General features: G+C 38.5%; 1 protein-coding gene across 2 annotated transcripts; it reads right to left on the bottom strand.

Annotated features, from left to right (window-relative positions):
- Positions 1 to 2,465: 2,465 nt before the first annotated feature.
- Positions 2,466 to 17,006, bottom strand: LOC117343135 (histidine-rich glycoprotein-like). 2 transcript variants are annotated; one of them, XM_033905450.1, is made up of 8 exons: positions 16,901 to 17,006; positions 16,336 to 16,473; positions 14,171 to 14,296; positions 13,009 to 13,131; positions 11,291 to 11,413; positions 9,739 to 9,861; positions 4,169 to 4,291; positions 2,466 to 2,545 (listed from the first exon to the last, which is right to left on the bottom strand). In XM_033905450.1, the coding sequence occupies exons 1-8, from the start codon at positions 16,944 to 16,946 to the stop codon at positions 2,541 to 2,543; spliced, it is 807 nt and encodes a 268-aa protein (XP_033761341.1). In that variant the 5' UTR covers positions 16,947 to 17,006; the 3' UTR covers positions 2,466 to 2,540. The 2 variants fall into 2 exon arrangements, with proteins under 2 accessions (XP_033761341.1, XP_033761342.1); XM_033905451.1 differs by lacking the exon at positions 14,171 to 14,296.
- Between the last annotated feature and the right edge of the window lie 2,191 nt (positions 17,007 to 19,197).

Below are 19,197 nucleotides of genomic sequence, written 5' to 3'. Positions count from 1 at the left end.
TTTGAACAAACTTTGTAGCCCTTCACCCCAGCATGCTACAGGCCCATTATCAAGTCCCTGTGATTCTTGGTTATTGATAAGAAGTCGTTTGAAGATTATAGCCTATTTGACCCCTGTGACCTTGAATGGTCAAGGTCATTTATTTGAACAAACTTTGTAGCCCTTCATCCCAGAATGCTACAGGCCCAATATCAAGTCCCTGTGCCTCTTGGTTATTGAGAAGAAGTCGTTTGAAGTTTATAGCCTATTTGACCCATGTGACCTTGAATGAAGGTCAAGGTCATTTATTTGAACACACTTTGTAGCCCTTCACTCCAGCATGCTACATGCCCAATATCAAGTCCCTGGGCCTCTTGGTTATTGAGAAGAAGTCGTTTGAAAATTATAGCCTATTTGACCCATGTGACCTTGAATGAAGGTCAAGGTCATTTATTTGAACAAAGTTTGTAGCCCTTCACCCCAGCATGCTACAGGCCCAATATCAAGTCCTTGGGCCTCTTGGTTATTGAGAAGAAGTCGTTTGAAAATTATAGCCTATTTGACCCATGTGACCTTGAATGAAGGTCAAGGTCATTTATTTGAACAAACTTTGTAGCCCTTCACCCCAGCAAGCTACAGGCCCAATATCAAGTCCCTGGGCCTCTTGGTTATTGAGAAGAAGTCGTTTGAAGATTATAGCCTTTTTGACCCGTGACCTTGAATGGAGGTCAAGGTCATTTATTTGAACAAACTTTGTAGCCCTTCACCCCAGCATGCTACAGGCCCAATATCAAGTCCCTGGGCCTCTTGGTTATTGAGAAGAAGTTGTTTAAATGAAAAAGTTGACGCCGGACGGCCGGACGGACGGACGGACGGACGACGGACGCCGCACCACGGCATAAGCTCACTTGCCCTTCGGGCAGGTGAGCTAATAATTAAAAAAATAATCGGATGGTTTATTGCCACGAGTCCTGGGAAAGGTTTGATAACCAAATTTATTCCCGCGTTATCTATGGAGCTACGGCCCTTAGCAGATTTGTCAAAATAGTTTGCGCTCAATATCTTGAGCAATTACAAAAATGCATTGGAATTTCAACGAAACTTACCAGCGATGATCCTTACATATTTTAGATTTTCGTAATCCATAAGAAGTATAATTTATCTCCCCGTTTAAATAACGAAGTTGACCCTAACCTATGAGGTCAAAAGTTAGCTCACCATTACTATTAATAGACTTGTTCAATGTCTTTAACTATGCTCATAAATGCTGTTGACTTTTGAAATATAGTCCATATAGAAACAGGAAAACTGATGTTAGGAAAATAAATGATAATATTTCTGTTTCCCCAAATGTTTTTTCCCTTGATTATTTTCTACACTGCTTTATAAGTGGCCAACAAATATGGTATTGCAAAATGATGAAAATTATTTTATGTTATATGTTAAAAACCTAAAGTTGTTGGCCAATGCAAATGCTTTTTGCATACGAGATATTATATAGAATATAATTATTTTCCATTTCCCGTTCAACAAAACTACAATTAATTTCATTATTATACAAATAACCTCATTGGCGGCGGGGGTACGAGTTGGCCCCCGGAGGACAGTTTTAGTTTTGCTGCATTTTGTATCAGATGATTTTGTCATGGATCTTGCATTGATTTACCAACTCTTACCATTCCAATTTATTACGGATAAGTGATGTTGTTCTAAACAATTTTGATTGACTTTGGCCATGGAAGCTCCCTGCTTAATACAATTAAAATTGCTTCAGTGGTTTAAGTTGAAAATGTATTTGTTAACGGATGGACGACCAAACAATTGAACTTCTGAAATAAACAAAGAGGAATAGTCCAATAGAAATTCTTTTAGGTGAAGCACAACTTCATATCATGATTATAAAGTATACCATGTTTCAAAAAAATCAGTCAAAAAATGGATGGAGATCGCGAGACAAGTAAAAGTTAACCCGGACAAACAACGCCATACTATAATACTTCTGCAGATTTGACGAGCGCATGATAAACTACGGATGGACCAAATCCTGATATTCTGAAGAAAGTAAAATTATTCTGAAGTTATTTTTCCCCTATGGGGCCCTTGTCTGCCGTCCCAAGTGCCACATTCCTCGTTAATACATCATCAGATCCCATCTGGCAAACAATGCTACGGACCAAACTCCATAAAAACCTCTTCAGTTGTTCAGGGTAGCACTTTAAAAGATTCACCTTTATTTCTCCTCTTGGGCCCCACCCCTCCTGCTCTAGGGGAGTCAGACCCTCCGTTTATACAATATAATATCTCCTTTGCTTAATACTGCTCCAGACCAAATTTCATTAAAAAGTGTTCGGGCATTCAGGAAGAGCAGGAAAAGAGCTCAAAAATGAGAGAGGCAGTAGTAAAAATGAATTAAAATACATTATACATCAGTTTCGTTCTTAAAACAAATCACGTAAGGCGACAAGACAACAGAATAAAACCAACGATTTCTCAGCGGGTGGAAATAATTTATTTAAAAGCACACATCCGTGAAACTTGAAATTGTTTTTCCAGCAGCGGGTTTAATCTGTGGAGAGACAACAAATATTTCAAAACTTATGGAGTGTACGAGAACTGATGTCTCTAAAACAAGCTTGGTTTGTTTTTGTTTAACGTCCTATTAACAGCCAGGGTCATCTAAACCAAGCATTGTCAATGAAAGGATAATTATGATCTGAATTGATTAAGGCAAATTCACAATACTGATACATTAAGCTATAAAAATGAAAAAAATTATCAGTAAAATTAACAAAATACAAAACAGCAAACAAGCGAAACATGTAAGAATGTTAATAAAGAGTGGTCCACTAACATTTACTTTATAATGAAATTGTGGCTATGATTACTCGGATCTTGTGACACAGACCAACATTTTGCAGATTAAGTTCAAACTTCTGTAAATGCTAACAATTTTGAGAAAAAACATTAGACTTGCTATGCTGTTGTAAAATGCAATCCAATAGTAAGTTTTTAACTGAAGGCAAATGGCGCATTGCACGTGATGCACTGACGCTGGTCCTAACACTTCAATGATGCGTTGTATATGGTCCATTTTCAGACGGGTAAGGCAACCTCACCTCGTCGATTATTTCGCTAACATGGCGACCATTCAACTTTAACTTTCATCGAGTGTATACTATTGTTTTTATACTGTTTTCATTCTTTTTCCACTTGGATAATAAAAACTGAAATTACAGATGGCTTAAAATCGGTAAATAAGGTTTGAAATAATCTCGGCTATCTACTGTTTCATTACCAGGTATTCCGGTATGTCCAGCAACTCAGCAAAACATAAGGAGGCTATGCTATGTAGTACAAGCAGTATTTTTCAGGATATTTTAGATTTCTGTCAGACAGATAGAGTGAGAATATATAATTGCTCTCGTTATATTGTTACTTTTAATGTTTTCGAGGGAAAGACAGATAGCACGGGTCTCTGCAATGACAATAAAAGTGTCATTTGGAAGCCAAGGTCCTTAAGATACGACACTACCATAACTGGGGAATGTCTCGTAAAATATTTTTGGAAATCTGTACATGTATTTTTGAACATCTCAATTCGATGCGTTTTAACTTGCACTGTCAGCTTTAACTTTATTGTCAGTACAGAGAAACAGAGTAATATATTAATGCAGGGATACCTCAATGATCTGTTTTTGATCCACTTCTCTTTCTTCTTTTTAGAAATTGCGCTGAAATTGTTCTCACTAATATCGAGCTTGACACATATGACATCCCTCTCTATGTACAATGTACTGGATTTATTTGGCCAATTTTGGATTATGCTGACATTGTTAAGGATAACTATATACTCTAAGCTCAAAGATCTACTATAATCAATACACATACAGAAGCACCAGGAATTATAACCGGTCTTCGCTCTGGACCTTCCCATAATAAACTTTCATACTGAACTCGGTTGAGAAACTCTAGTTATCAGAAGAGAAACACTAAGAATCATGATATTAATCAACGGACTCTCACCATAATATTAACAAGATGTATTGATTTCCTGTTTATAACCATTATTCTGCCTCTGACAAACTAGACTCATTAACCATCAATATACATAGCAAACATCACTAATAGTCTAATACTAATCTAAAACATTTGACCAAACAGTCTACCATATCGTATTATAGGTACTTACGGTGACATGTACATCCATGATGCTCATCACAATGTTCCGGTGTTCCGTCAGGACAGGTTCCGCAGTTCTCACAGTGATGATGATGACCGTGGTCACCATGGCCGTGTTGTCTCTTATCCTTTACTGATAATAAAGTGTTCGTAATATATCGTTGTGCAAGCAAGACATGGAATAGTTTTCGTTAAAATGGAGTGAAATCGATGGGAAATGCGCACGATGATAAACATGTCGTTATAGCTCTTCATAATGCTTAATTATGTTCAGCAATAATGTATTGCTTGAAACTCGAAGAAATATTAAAGCTTTATAAAACAAGAGGCCCATGAGCCTTAGCATTCATCTGAGTCTTAACTTCTTTGTATTTACAATGTATTTCTAAACAGTTCCTATACTTCTTTTAGTATAGTTTCGCCTCTCCTCATAATTCTAACCAATTTTGAATAATTTCCACTAAAATGCGATTTTCCAACACAAACTGTAGTAACTTATTTTAAACCTCTCCAGGGAGAAAGATGAAATCAATAGGCCACGACATTTACAATTTTGCTTAATCCTCTTAATACGTTTACATCAACGAAATGATCTGTTATCCATCTAGTCGAGCTCATATGCTGTACTTATGTCTTCTCTTCTTTTTTCTCTTAATTTCCGTCATTTGACCTGTCGTTTGATTACTGTGACCTCGAATTTTGTTGGCCAAGGTCAACTTTTTGCATAACTAATGCAGCCAGCAACTCATACTGTCGATATGCTAATTATCAAGTATATGTGTCAAAGTAACAAGGGAAAACATTTGAATTGAAATTTTCAGATAATTTTTAATTTTGGCTGGAAAATATTCTCCAATGAGGCATATCAATCAATTTTGATGATCCGACCTTGAAAACTTTGCACACACCTTCATGAGGGCAGTTTTTGTTTTTAAAAATGTGACCCGAGTTAAAGTGCTTAACGACCCATCAACAATACAATAGGCCCCGAGGGCCTGTACCACTCACCTGGTTTATTTGAGCAAACATAAAAATAATGTTCAGGTTATATTTGTTAATGTCTAACAATGCTACATTGTATATGTATGATTATGGGGTGAAGATCTCAACTGGTTCAAAGATATAACCTAGAAATGACTCAACATCATTGTGTTCAAAGAAACCTATTAAGTCCCTTGGGGTGGGGAAAGACCCCTGGGCTTATTTTTACATCAGGATTGTGTTCATCTCTTGATCTTAATTGTTTCAAAACTGCAAAAAAAAGTCCTTTATAGCAATATACTCAAACTGACCCTTTTGGCCCCGCCCCTCAGGCCCCTGGCGGGTCAGCCCTATCATTTGTATAAATTTGAATCCCAGCCACCTAGAGATGTAACCAAAGAAATATCAATGTCAAACATACAAACATTGCTTAGGTCAAGAGAAGAAGTCATTAATATCAATATTGCCAAAAGAAATCCCAGCCACCTATGGATGCTACCATTGAAATATCAATGTCATGCATTGCTTAGATCCAGAGAAGAAGTTGTTGATATGAATATTGCAAAATGGACCCCTTTTGGCCCCGCCCCAAAGGCCCCTTGGGAGTCAGCCCTATCACATGTATAAATTTGAATCCCACCCACCTAGGGATGTTACTGCTGAAATATCAATGTCATACATTGCTTAGGTCCAAAGAAGAAGTTGTTAATATCAATATTACCAAATGGACCCCTGTGCCCCGCCCCCTAAGGTCCCTGGGGGGTCAGCCCCATCATATGTATAAATTTGAATCTCACCCACCTAGGGATACTTCCTACCAAATTTGGTTAAATTCTGATCAGCGGTTCAGAAGAAGTCAATTGTGTCGTCCTTCGGACTAGGTGAGCTAATTAGGGTCTTAAGGGCAAGAAAAAAAAAAAAAAAGTAAGAAAAATTAAACATACGAGCAAAATGGACAAGAGACAAAATGACATAAAATACATTGGTACACTCACAATCAGTTTAAAATAAAAATGTGGCTATGATTACTCAAATCTTATGATAAAGCCCAATAACTTTCAGATAGCTCACAATTTTGTATATACTAACAGTCTTCAGACTTGTTATGCTGTTGTAAAAACGCTCTCTTGCAATTTGTAGATCAATGCAATCAAATAGAAAGTGTTTAACGGTAAATGGTTCATTGAAGAAGACGCACTGAGGCAGGTCCTCGCGCTTACATAAGCAGAAATGCGTTATAGGGACCACAGAACCAAATCAAAAATAGAATGTGGGTTTTCCCCGTTTGGGCAGAAGATTTAATAGGAAGGTGAATACATCGGGGCCTACTGATTGGATATTAAGGTGAGAGAAGTTTCCAAAGTTTTAATATGTGGGTCGGGCAATACATATAGATGTAAAATATATAGAAAAACAGTTATTTTTTTGCTAGCCTGTTTTTGTCAGGGGGAGGTAAGTAAGTGTGTATTTTGTTGTTAATTTAGATGGATTTTTGGTGCTGATTTCAATACAAGATGGCGGCCCCCATATAAAAAAAGTTCAAATTGGTAGAATTTTTTATAATTCCATTTAGAGGTTTCCGAGATGACATACTTCAAAATTATTGCTACTGGACCAGTGTTGAAAACTCCATTTAAGCAGTACAGTGATAAACGTTAACATTACCGTCTATGGAAAATCATTTGGTTCCGTGGTCCCTATAGGGAGCTACCGGATTTGACATTTTATGCCGTTCAGCGTCCCTGGACACCAGATTACGGGACCCATCTGAACAAGTTCGGCTGGGATTTTCATCATGGAGCTATTTTGGCAGAATTTAAGCAGGAAATTAGATTCTGAGCTTGTTTATAATGAAAATATGGGCCTGTGTACAGTGTAAAGGGGGCCATAGACCAGGTTAATAGGAAAATATAGTATTTATTTCAATGGTAGCTGTATAACGCGTGTTTCGTAGTCCCGTGGTGTGTCTGGTTGTTCTGTAGTCAGTACCCCGGTTCGATTTTTGGTGTTTTTTCTGGTTGTACTCTTGACTCTAGCCCGGTTCGGTGTTCGATGATGTGATTGGTTGTTCTGTTGTCACTACCCCGGTTGGATTTCTGGTGGTTATTTTGGTAGTTTTGTTGTCCCTAGCCCGGTCCACTGTCCTGTGTGTGTGTTTTGACTCAATTATATACAAAAATGCTCTTGTCCTAGGTTTTCTTTAGATAAAGGCGAGAAATAAGGGGGGTGGGGAGATAGCATGGAGTTATCTCCCCTTGATCTTCAGGGTATTTCTTATTTGTTTATATTTTTCAGTAGTGCAATATCAATACTCTTATATGACCAAAAGACATCTGTCTGGATTTAAAATTCAGCAAGATATTTCTATTTTAACTAAAAATTTGTTTCAATTTTTATGTCCTTTTCTAATACGCATCTCCATCTCCGGTACCAATATAAGACTTGACCTACCAGCTCAAGACTTGCAGCCAGCCACTTCCTATTTGGACATCATACCCTATGGTCCTATCCTGTCCCAGAAAAGTTAAATTTGAAAAATGTGTACGATTCTATAGGGACCACAGAACCAAATCAAAAATAGAATGTGGGTTTTCCCCGTTTGGGCAGAAGATTTAATAGGAAGGTGAATACATCGGGGCCTACTGATTGGATATTAAGGTGAGAGAAGTTTCCAAAGTTTTAATATGTGGGTCGGGCAATACATATAGATGTAAAATATATAGAAAAACAGTTATTTTTTTGCTAGCCTGTTTTTGTCAGGGGGAGGTAAGTAAGTGTGTATTTTGTTGTTAATTTAGATGGATTTTTGGTGCTGATTTCAATACAAGATGGCGGCCCCCATATAAAAAAAGTTCAAATTGGTAGAATTTTTTATAATTCCATTTAGAGGTTTCCGAGATGACATACTTCAAAATTATTGCTACTGGACCAGTGTTGAAAACTCCATTTAAGCAGTACAGTGATAAACGTTAACATTACCGTCTATGGGAAATCATTTGGTTCCGTGGTCCCTATATATGTATGGCCTATCCTATGACGGGCAAGAACAACCTCGTCTCGTCGATTGTCTCTGTATCAAGGAGACTATTCGCCGATACTTCCCCGAGTAGATAATTTTGATGATCAAGGTAAAAAATGAGCACAACATTTGTAGGTAGTCAACATGCCTATCAATGTACCAAACATCAAGCTTTCATGTGTATACATAAAAGAGCAGAAAACTTATTTTCTTCGATTTTGGGTGGTTTTTGTTTTTTTTCAATTTTGGCAGGACAAACTTTCCCTTTTTTTTCAATGTGCCATTTTTCTGTCATTTTTGACCTGATGATCATCAAACTTGCTCATTCTGTTTCAGTTGATCATATTCCTTGATGTGCAATAAAAAACAACTCAACTTCAGATGTTTTTTACTTTCTTTTTGACCCCATAGAAAGGCCCTTGACCTTAAAATTCTCTGATTACGAAAAGATAGCCCTGACCAAATGCTAACCAATTTTTAATGAAAACCAATGATAATCATTACTCTCTCTGAGGAGCTAGAGTCTTTAACCGCAGATATGCAGATCTATCAACTACTTTGACAGTTTCTTTCCTTTTACATGCAGCATGGCTAACATCACTATGTATGGTCCATCCTCATACAAGCAAGACAACCTCATCTCGGCGATTATTTTACTAGCATGGAGACCATTAAACCTTTACTTTAATCGAGTGTATTGTAGTTTTTATACTTATCCATTGTAATGCTTTTCGAGTATTAAATCCAGAAAATTCTCCATTCGACCCGAATTATCACTTATTACTGCAAAGACATACGGTATTTGTATACGTTATGGGTTATTTTGAAGCAAATCCTTATAACTTGGATCAAATACAGAGAAGTATCTCGACAGTTTTTATCCGGAACGACGAATAATGAAATGAATAGTCCATTAAATAATTACAATTGCTTATAAGTCCCGAGTCATCGAAAAGATTATTATGAGGGTTATTTGCCTTAACCTTAACTTTATTTTCAGTACAGAGAAACAGTAATATATTAATGCAGGGATACCTCAGTGATTTGTTTTTTGTCCACTTCTCTTTCTTCTTTTTAGCTATTAATAGCGCTGAAATTGTTCTCACTAATATGTAGCTTTATACATATTACACCCCTATAGAATGTAATTGTAAATGAAAATCCACCTCGCCCACTATCTACTGGATTTATTTGGCCAATTTTAGATTATGCTTACATTTGTTAAGGATAACTATACACCGTAAGAGAAAAGATCTACTATAATCTATACACATACGGAAGAACCAAGAATTATAACCTGTCTCCGCGCTGGACATTCCCATAATAAACTTTTATACCGAACTCGGTTGAGAAACACTAAGAATTATGATATTAATCCATGGACGCTCACCATAATATTTACAAGACGTATTGGTTTTCTGTTGATTATTCTCTCTCTGACAAACTAGACTCTTTAACTACCAATATACATAACAAACATCACTAATACTTATCCACATTTGACCAAACTGTTAGTTCAGATTTTGTTTTGGTTCACATTAGATGTAAACAGTCTACCATATCGTATTATAGGTACTTACGGTGACATGTACATCCATGATGCTCATCACAATGTTCCGGTGTTCCGTCAGGACAGGTTCCGCAGTTCTCACAGTGATGATGATGACCGTGGTCACCATGGCCGTGTTGTCTCTTATCCTTTACTGATAATAAATTGTTCGTAATATATCTTTGTGCAAGCGAGACATGGAATAAATTTCGTTAAAATGGAGTGAAATCGATGGGAAATGCGCACGATGAGGCTAGACCATCATAATCCATGTACAGACAAGACAACAGAGTATTTAACACATTGAGCACATCGTCTGCAGATTATGTAACCTCCCTCAAGAAAAAAATATTTCATCGCGATTTTGTACGATTACCTCGTCGATATATAAATAGGCAATATTAACAGAGAATACCGACATTTACGTCAAATTTTGCAACATTGAGATAATATGCAAGGTAAAACAGACTAGTAAGTATCTTGACAGTTTTCATCCGGAACAAAGATTAATTGAATGAATAGTCCATTAGATAATAACAATTACTCATGAGTCCCGAGTCATCGAAGATATTATTATGAGGTTATTCGCCCTCACCCCTACTTTATTGTCAGTACAGAGTAACAGAGTAATATATTAATGCAGGGATACCCCAATGATTTGTTTTTGGTCCACGTCTTTTTCTTCTTTTTAGCTATTAATAGCGCTGAAATTGTTCTCACTAATATCAAGCTTTATACATATTACACTCCTCTTTATGTAAAATGTAATTGTAAAAGAACACCCAGTTCGCCCACTATCTACTGGATTTATTTGGCCAATTTAAGATTATGCTGACATTGTTAAGGATAACTATACACAATCAGAGAACAGATCTACTATAATCTATACACATACAGAAGCACCAAGAATTATAACCTGTCTCCGCGCTGGACCTTCCCATAATAAACTTTTATACCGAACTCGGTTGAGAAACACTAAGAATTATGATATTAATCCATGGACGTTCACCATAATATTTACAAGACGTATTGGTTACGTTCTGATTACGTTACACTACACGAACCCTTGGCGGATATAGGCGTCAGTTCTGGCCCTCTAGCGGAGATTCAAAATTACCACTCTTTACGCATGAAATTTTCCACCAATCAAAACGAGCGTTACCGATTTACTTCATCTGAGATGTTTACAAACACACATGGAGGCTTGGGTCATTTTGATGAGATATGTGATCAATGACTTAAATAGATTGATCAAACACTGCGAATGTTTCCCTAAAGATAGTTCGTCTCTGTATATAGGTAAAATGCCATGACATAGTCGACATTGTAGCTCTGTACTGGGTGCCGCAATTTTTGTTTACTGCGAAACCAAGCCTGAACGTACAACGCGATTTGATTGGATGCCCTGGGATTCCAGGGCGCGACGGTTTGAACACGACTATATCCGCCAAGGGTTAGTGTAGTGTAACGTAATCAGAAGCCTTGGCTAGCGAAGATGTACCTGCAGGGCACATAACAAACATCACTAATACTTATCCACATTTGACCAAACTGGTCTATCATCTCGTATTATAGGTACTTACGGTGACATGTACATCCATGATGCTCATCACAATGTTCCGGTGTTCCGTCAGGACAGGTTCCGCAGTTCTCACAGTGATGATGATGACCGTGGTCACCATGGCCGTGTTGTCTCTTATCCTTTACTGATAATAAAGTGTTCGTAATATATCTTTGTGCAAGCGAGACATGGAATAAATTTCGTTAAAATGGAGTGAAATCGATGGGAAATGCGCACGATGAGGCTAGACCATCATAATCCGTGTACAGACAAGACAACAGAGTATTTAACACACATTGAGCACATCGTCTGCAGATTATGTAACCTCCCCCAAGAAAAAAAATATTTCATCGCGATTTTGTACGATTACCTCATCGATATATAAGTAAGCAATATTAACAGAGAATACCGACATTTTACCTCAAATTTTGCAACATTGAGAGAATATGCAAGGTATTGGTTTGGTTTACTTTGTTTAACGTCCTATTAACAGCTAAGGTCATTTAAGGACGGCCTCCCGTGCGTGCGACATGCATGCGTGTGGTGAGTGGATATGTGTGTTTTTGGAGGCTGCGGTATGTTCGTGTTAAGTCTCCTTGTGATAGGCCGGAACTTTTGCCGATTTATTGTGCTACCTACTGAAGCATACTGCCGAAGACACCCAGCAGCACACCCCACCCGGTCACATTATACTGACAACGGGCCAACCAGTCGTCCAACTCCTTGTATGCTGAGCGCTAAGCAGGAGCAGTAACTACCATTTTTAAAGACTCTGGTATGTCTCGGCCAGGGGACAGAACCCAAAGCCTTCCTCATGGGGGCGAACGCTCAACTAAAGGCCAAAAGTGAGGCAGTGTGAAGGGGGACGTTAGGAAGAAGAAAGTTGTTAAGAAAGAAGAGAAAAGATTAGATCCCAAATTTAGTCGCCTATTACGATCATGCAATAGGGGCAGCAGGTACGATTCTTACGCCCTACCTGCAGGGACATATAGATATGCAAGGTAAAACAGACTAGTAAGTATCTCGACAGTTTTCATCCGGAACAAAGATTAATTGAATGACTAGTCCATTAGATAATTAAAATTACTCATGAGTCCCGAGTCATCGAAGATACTATTATGAGGGTTATTCGCCCTCACCTTAACTTTATTGTCAGTACAGAGAAACAGAGTAGCATATTAATGCAGGGATACCCCAATGATTTGTTTTTGGTCCACGTCTCTTTCTCCTTTTTAGCTATTAATAGCGCTGAAATTGTTCTCACTAATATCAAGCTTTATACATATTACACTCCTCTTTATGTAAAATGTAATTGTAAATGAACACCCAGTTCGCCCACTATCTACTGGATTTATTTGGCCAATTTTAGATTATGCTGACATTGTTAAGGATAACTATACGCCATCAGAGAAAAGATCTATAATCTATACACATACAGAAGCACCAAGAATTATAACCTGTCTCCGCGCTGGACATTCCCATAATAAACTTTGATACCGAACTCGGTTGAGAAACACTAAGAATTATGATATTAATCCATGGACGCTCACCATAATATTTACAAGACGTATTGGTTTTCTGTTGATTATTCTCTCTCTGACAAACTAGACTCTTTAACTACCAATATACATAACAAACATCACTAATACTTATCCACATTTGACCAAACTGTTAGTTCAGATTTTTTTTTGGTTCACATTAGATGTAAACAGTCTACCATATCGTATTATAGGTACTTACGGTGACATGTACATCCATGATGCTCATCACAATGTTCCGGCGTTCCGTCAGGACAGGTTCCGCAGTTCTCACAGTGATGATGATGACCGTGGTCACCATGGCCATGTTGTCTCTTATCCTTTACTGATAATAAAGTGTTCGTAATATATCTTTGTGCAAGCGAGACATGGAATAAATTTCGTTAAAATGGAGTGAAATCGATGGGAAATGCGCACGATGAGGCTAGACCATCATAATCCATGTACAGACAAGACAACAGAGTATTTAACACATTGAGCACATCGTCTGCAGATTATGTAACCTCCCTCAAGAAAAAATATTTCATCGCGATTTTGTACGATTACCTCGTCGATATATAAATAGGCAATATTAACAGAGAATACCGACATTTACCTCAAATTTTGCAACATTGAGATAATATGCAAGGTAAAACAGACTAGTAAGTATCTCGACAGTTTTCATCCGGAACAAAGATTAATTTAATGAATAGTCCATTAGATAATTACAATTACTCATAAGTCCCGAGTCATCGAAGATACTATTATGAGGATTATTCGCCCTCACCCCTACTTTATTGTCAGTACAGAGCAACAGAGTAATATATTAATGCAGGGATACCTCAATGATTTGTTTTTGGTCTACTTCTCTTTCTTCTTTTGAGCAATAGCGTTGAAATTGTTCTCACTAATATCAAGCTTTATACAAATTACACCCCTCTTTATGTAAAATGTAATTGTAAATGAAAACCCAGTTCGCCCACTATCTACTGGATTTATTTGTCCAATTTTAGATTATGCTTACATGTGTTAAGAATAAGTATACACCGTAAGAGAAACGATCTACTATAATCTATACACATACAGAAGAACCAAGAATTATAACCTGTCTCCGCGCTGGACCTTACCATAATAAACTTTTATACCGATTTCGGTTGAGAAACACTCAGAATCATGATATTAATCCACGGACGCTCACCATAATTTTACAAGACGTATTGGTTTTCTGTTGATTATTCTCTCTCTGACAAACTAGACTCTTTAACCACCAATATACATAACAAACATCACTAATACTTATCCACATTTGACCAAACTGTTAGTTCAGAATTGTTTGGTTCACATTAGATGTAAACAGTCTACCATATCGTATTATAGGTACTTACGGTGACATGTACATCCATGATGCTCATCACAATGTTCCGGCGTTCCGTCAGGACAGGTTCCGCAGTTCTCACAGTGATGATGATGATGCTCGTGGTCACCATGGCCGTGTTGTCTCTTATCCATTACTGATAATAAAGTGTTCGTAATATATCGTTGTGCAAGCAAGACATGGAATAAATTTCGTTAAACTGGAGTGAAATCGATGGGAAATGCGCACGATGAGGCTCGACTATCATTACCATGTATAGATACAGTTGTAAGACAACAGAGTATTTAACATACATTGAGCACATCGTCTGCAGATTATGTAACCTCCCTCAAGAAATATTTCATTGCGATTTTGTACGAATGCCTCATCGATATATAAATAATATTAACAGAGAATACAGACATTTACGTCAAATTTTGCAACATTGAGAGAATATGCAAGGTATTGGTTTGGTTTGGTTTACATTGTTAAACGTCCTATTAACAGCTAAGGTCATTTAAGGACGGCCTCCCGTGCGTGCGACATGCATGCGTTTGGTGAGTGCGAATGTGTGTTCTTGAAGGCTGCGGAATGTTCGTGTTAAGTCTCCTTGTGATAGGCCGGAACTTTTGCCGATTTATAATGCTACCTCACTGAAGCATACTGCCGCAGACACCCAGCAGGCGCCCCACCCGGTCACATTATACTGACAATGACAGCAGTAACGACCATTTTTAGTGACTCTGGTATGTGTCGGCCAGGGGACAGAACCCAAAGCCTTCCTCACAAGGCCGAACAATCAACTGAAGACCAAAAGTGCGACAAAGGGAGACATTAGGAAGAAGAAAGTTGTTCAGAAAGAAGAGAAAATATAAGATCCCAAATTCAGTCGCCTCTTACGATCATGCAATGGGGGAAGTAGGTACAATTCTTACGCCCTACCTGCAGGGCAGTAAATAAAGTTTCTAAGTTAACTAAAAATATCAATTAAGACGGACGATATTTGTGCGAAGGAAATATCGTAGATTTTATGCGCTTTGAAACTATTGTAATGATGGAAATTTACTTATCTGGTTCCAAATTTATCACACAGGCAGAACGCGAAGGGTTAGTACCGAGAGTCATCATTCTCCATTAAAGGTTATTAATGCAGGGATACCTCAAGGATCTGCTTTGGTCCAATATCTTTTTTCATTATAGTGATTGTGCTGAAATTGTTCTGGCTAATATCAAGCTTTTTGCAGACGACACCCTTCTTTATGTACAATGATATTGATAGAAATCCCAGCTAATGCAGCTCATCCACTATCTACTTTGTTTTTGACAAATTGTTTGAAGATGCTGACATTTGAAGTGATAACTGCACACCAGTAGCTGCTTAAATCTACACATATATAGAAGTAGCAAGAACTATAACAGGCCTTTGCTTCGGCACTTCCAATGATAAACTCTAAACCGAAATTTGCTGAGAAACTCATGCTACGAGAAGAAAGAAACGCAATCAATTACGATGTATAAATTAATGCAAGGACTCTCACCACAATTTTCAAGACGTATTGATTTCCTGATGTTAACCGCTATTCTCTACAACAAACAAGACTCTAATAACAAATATTCAGAATTAACAGCTTTTTTGACAGCTTCTTTCCTTTCATGTGCCGCACAGCTATCATCACTAATACTAATCTATGCTGTTCCTACTTGTTCGCCGCTGTGAGGAAGGCTTTGGGTTCTGTCCCCTAGCCGAGACATACCAGAGTCTTTAAAATGGTAGTTGCTACTCCTGCTTAGCGCTCAGCATATTTGGAGTGGGACGACTGGTTCGCCCGTTGTCAGTATAATGTGACCGGGTGGGGTGTGTAACTGGGTGTCTTCGGCAGTATGCTTCAGTGAGGTAGCACTATAAATCGGCAAAAGTTCCGGCCTATCACAAGGAGACTAAACACGAACATACCGCAGCCTCCCAAAACACATACGCACTCACCACACGCATGCATGTCCCACGCACGGGAGGCCGTCCTTAAATGACCTTAGCTGTTAATAGGACGTTAAACAAAATAAACCAAACCAAACCAAACTTCGAAACCGCTGTAGTTATTTAAATTTTGATTTGTGTGGTGACCAAAATCATGGTCCAGTATTTTTTGGTTCACACGAAAAGGAAACAGTCCATCATATCGTATTATAGGTACTTACGGTGACATGTGCATCCATGATGCTCATCACAATGTTCCGGCGTTCCGTCAGGACAGGTTCCGCAGTTCTCACAGTGATGATGATGATGGTGATTATCGTGCGAGTTGTCAGGATGGTTGTGTTGCCTCCTTTCCGTTGCTGATTACAAAATATGCATAATTGATTGTTTTGCAAAAAAATACAAGGACTGAATTTTGTTAAAATGGAGTGAAAACGATGGAAAATACGCACGATGAGGCTATGCCATCATTATCCTTGTACAAATGAGATAACAGGGTATTTAACAATCGTCTGTAGATTATGCAACCATCGTTCGCATACATGAATGAAGCACATCCTCAAGAGATACTAAAAATAAGGTCGTGCATTTCATCGCGGTTTTATACAATACCTTATAAATATAGAAATCAGTAACATAAATAGTGAATTCCGTACACCAGGGAAGTGTGTGAATAAAATATAGATGTGCATGCTTGTTAATACCAAAGGATCAGGACCGTAGATCATAATGATATTTGTTAAATAACACGTATACACAACTCACATTGTTACTATCTATACATACCAAGCACAACACAGGCCAGTAGACAAACGAGAAAAACAGTTTTCATAGTTGATTTGGTTTCCAATACACCACTGATTGATGTGATAAACGAGTGGTTTGGGTCTATTCATTTTATAGGAGTCTTGTCGACTAGTGACTATCTTTAGATAAGATCGTGTCAAAAGCATGATCGCATAGCACGACAGGTTAGATAAATAAAGAAATGTCAATTCTCAAGGACACGCAAATAAAAGTGTTTTTGTTATCAAGTCCTGAAATGCCCAACTATTAAGGTCATTCCAAAATTTGAAGTGTTTTATTTTAGATGTTTAAAGTTCCTAGCGATAGCAGGGGTCATAACAGGAAAAGTCACAGAAAGAGAAAAGAAATGTTGGGTAACAACAGCTTGCATACAAAATCTTCACAATTTTAAGAACAGTTGATAAGGCATGGGTCTGTGTACTGTGAAAACTACAAGGTAGGCAGCTCCGTTACGAACGAAACGGCACCTTTAGATCAACCGACTAACAACATGTTTATTCAAACGGACACGGCGCATAATATAAACGACCGCCATCAAGATACATTAACTCTTATCTTACCGTTTCCCTCAATAGAGTTTTTTTTACATCCAAAACACAATCCGAGAAGACATTGCCGAATTCCTCTTTCAGACCTACATTTTGCTCCCTAAGTTTGTCTAGTATCTCCAAATATATCTGAGGTAGAAAGGTCATGCGGGTCGGCTGTCTTCAGGATTACCTTTTTTTTTTTTTTTTTTAGCTCACCTGGTCAAAAGGAAACCAGGGTGAGCTTATGCCATACCGTGGCGTCCGTCCGCCCGTCAACAATTGACTTATTTTACATCGTCTTCATAACCGCTGATCGTAAATTGCACAAATTTGGTCAGAAGCATCCCTATGGGTAGGGGACTCAAAATTGTACAAATGATGGGGCTGACCCCCTGGGGAACTCTGGGGCGGGGCCAAAAGGGGTCAATTTGGCTATATTGATATAAACGACTTCTTTGAAACCGAGCAACGGATATTGCTCATATTAGCCTGGTAGCATCACTATGGGGTAGGGATTCAAAATTGTACAAATGATGGGGCTAACCCCCCAGGGGCCTGAGGGGCGGGGCCAAATGTGGTCAATTGTGCTATATTGATACAAACGACTTCTCTGAAACAAAGCAATGGATATCGCTCATATTTGCCTGGAAGCATCACTATGGGGTGGGGATTTAAATTGTACAAATGATGGGGCTGACCCCCCAGGGGGCTGAGGGGCGGGGCTAAATGTGGTCAATAGCGCTATATTGATATTAACGACTCCTTGTTTGAAACCGAGCAATGGATATCGCTCATATTAGCCTGGTAGCATCACTATGGGGTGGGATTCAAAATTGTACAAATGATGGGGCTGACCTTTTGGGGGCCTCTGGGGCGGGCCCAAAAGGTGTCAATTTGGCTATATTGATATAAATGACTTCTCTGAAACCGAGCAATGGATATCGCTCATATTGGCCTGGTAGCATCACTATGGGGTGGGGATTCAAAATTGTACAAATGATGGGGCTGAACTTTAGGGGCCTCTGGGGCCGGCCCAAAAGGTGTCAATTTGGCTATATTGATATAAACGACTTCTTCTCTGAAACCAAGCAATGGATATCGCTCATATTGGCCTGGTAGCATCACTATGGGGTGGGGATTCAAAATTGTACAAATGATGGGGCTGACCTTTCCAGGGGCCTGAGGGGCGGGGTCAAATGTGGTCAAATGGGCTATATTGATATTAACGGCTTCTTCTTTGAAACCGAGCAATGGATATCGCTCATATTTGCCTGGTAGCATCACTATGGGGTGGAGATTCAAAATTGTACAAATGAATGGGCTGACCCCCCAGGGGCCTGAGGGACGTGGCTCACTGTGGTCAATTTAGTTATATTGTTATAAACAACTTCTTCTCTGAAACTGAGCAATGGATATCACTCATATTTCCATGATAGCATCACTATGGGGATAGTATTCAAAATTGTGCAAATGGTGGGGACCTAACCCCCTGGGACCAGAGGGGCAGGGCCAAAAGGGGTTAATTTGTCTATTGATATAAACGACTTCTGAAACCAATCAGTTGATATTGGTCAGTTTTGAAAAGTAGCATCACTATGAAATGGGGATTCAAAATTGTACAAATAGTTCGGCTGATCCCCGGGGGCCCGAGGGGCGGGGCCAAAAGTGTTCAATATGGCTAGATTGATATAAGCTACTTCTCCTCTGAAATGGAGCAATGAATATTGCTTATATTTGCTTGGTAGC

The sequence above is a fragment of the Pecten maximus genome, chromosome 15 (genome assembly GCF_902652985.1).
Source record: "Pecten maximus chromosome 15, xPecMax1.1, whole genome shotgun sequence".
Lineage (NCBI taxonomy): Eukaryota > Metazoa > Mollusca > Bivalvia > Pectinida > Pectinidae > Pecten > Pecten maximus.
The sequence above is the reverse complement of the archived record's forward strand: the minus strand, read 5'-3'. Positions and strand labels throughout refer to the sequence as shown.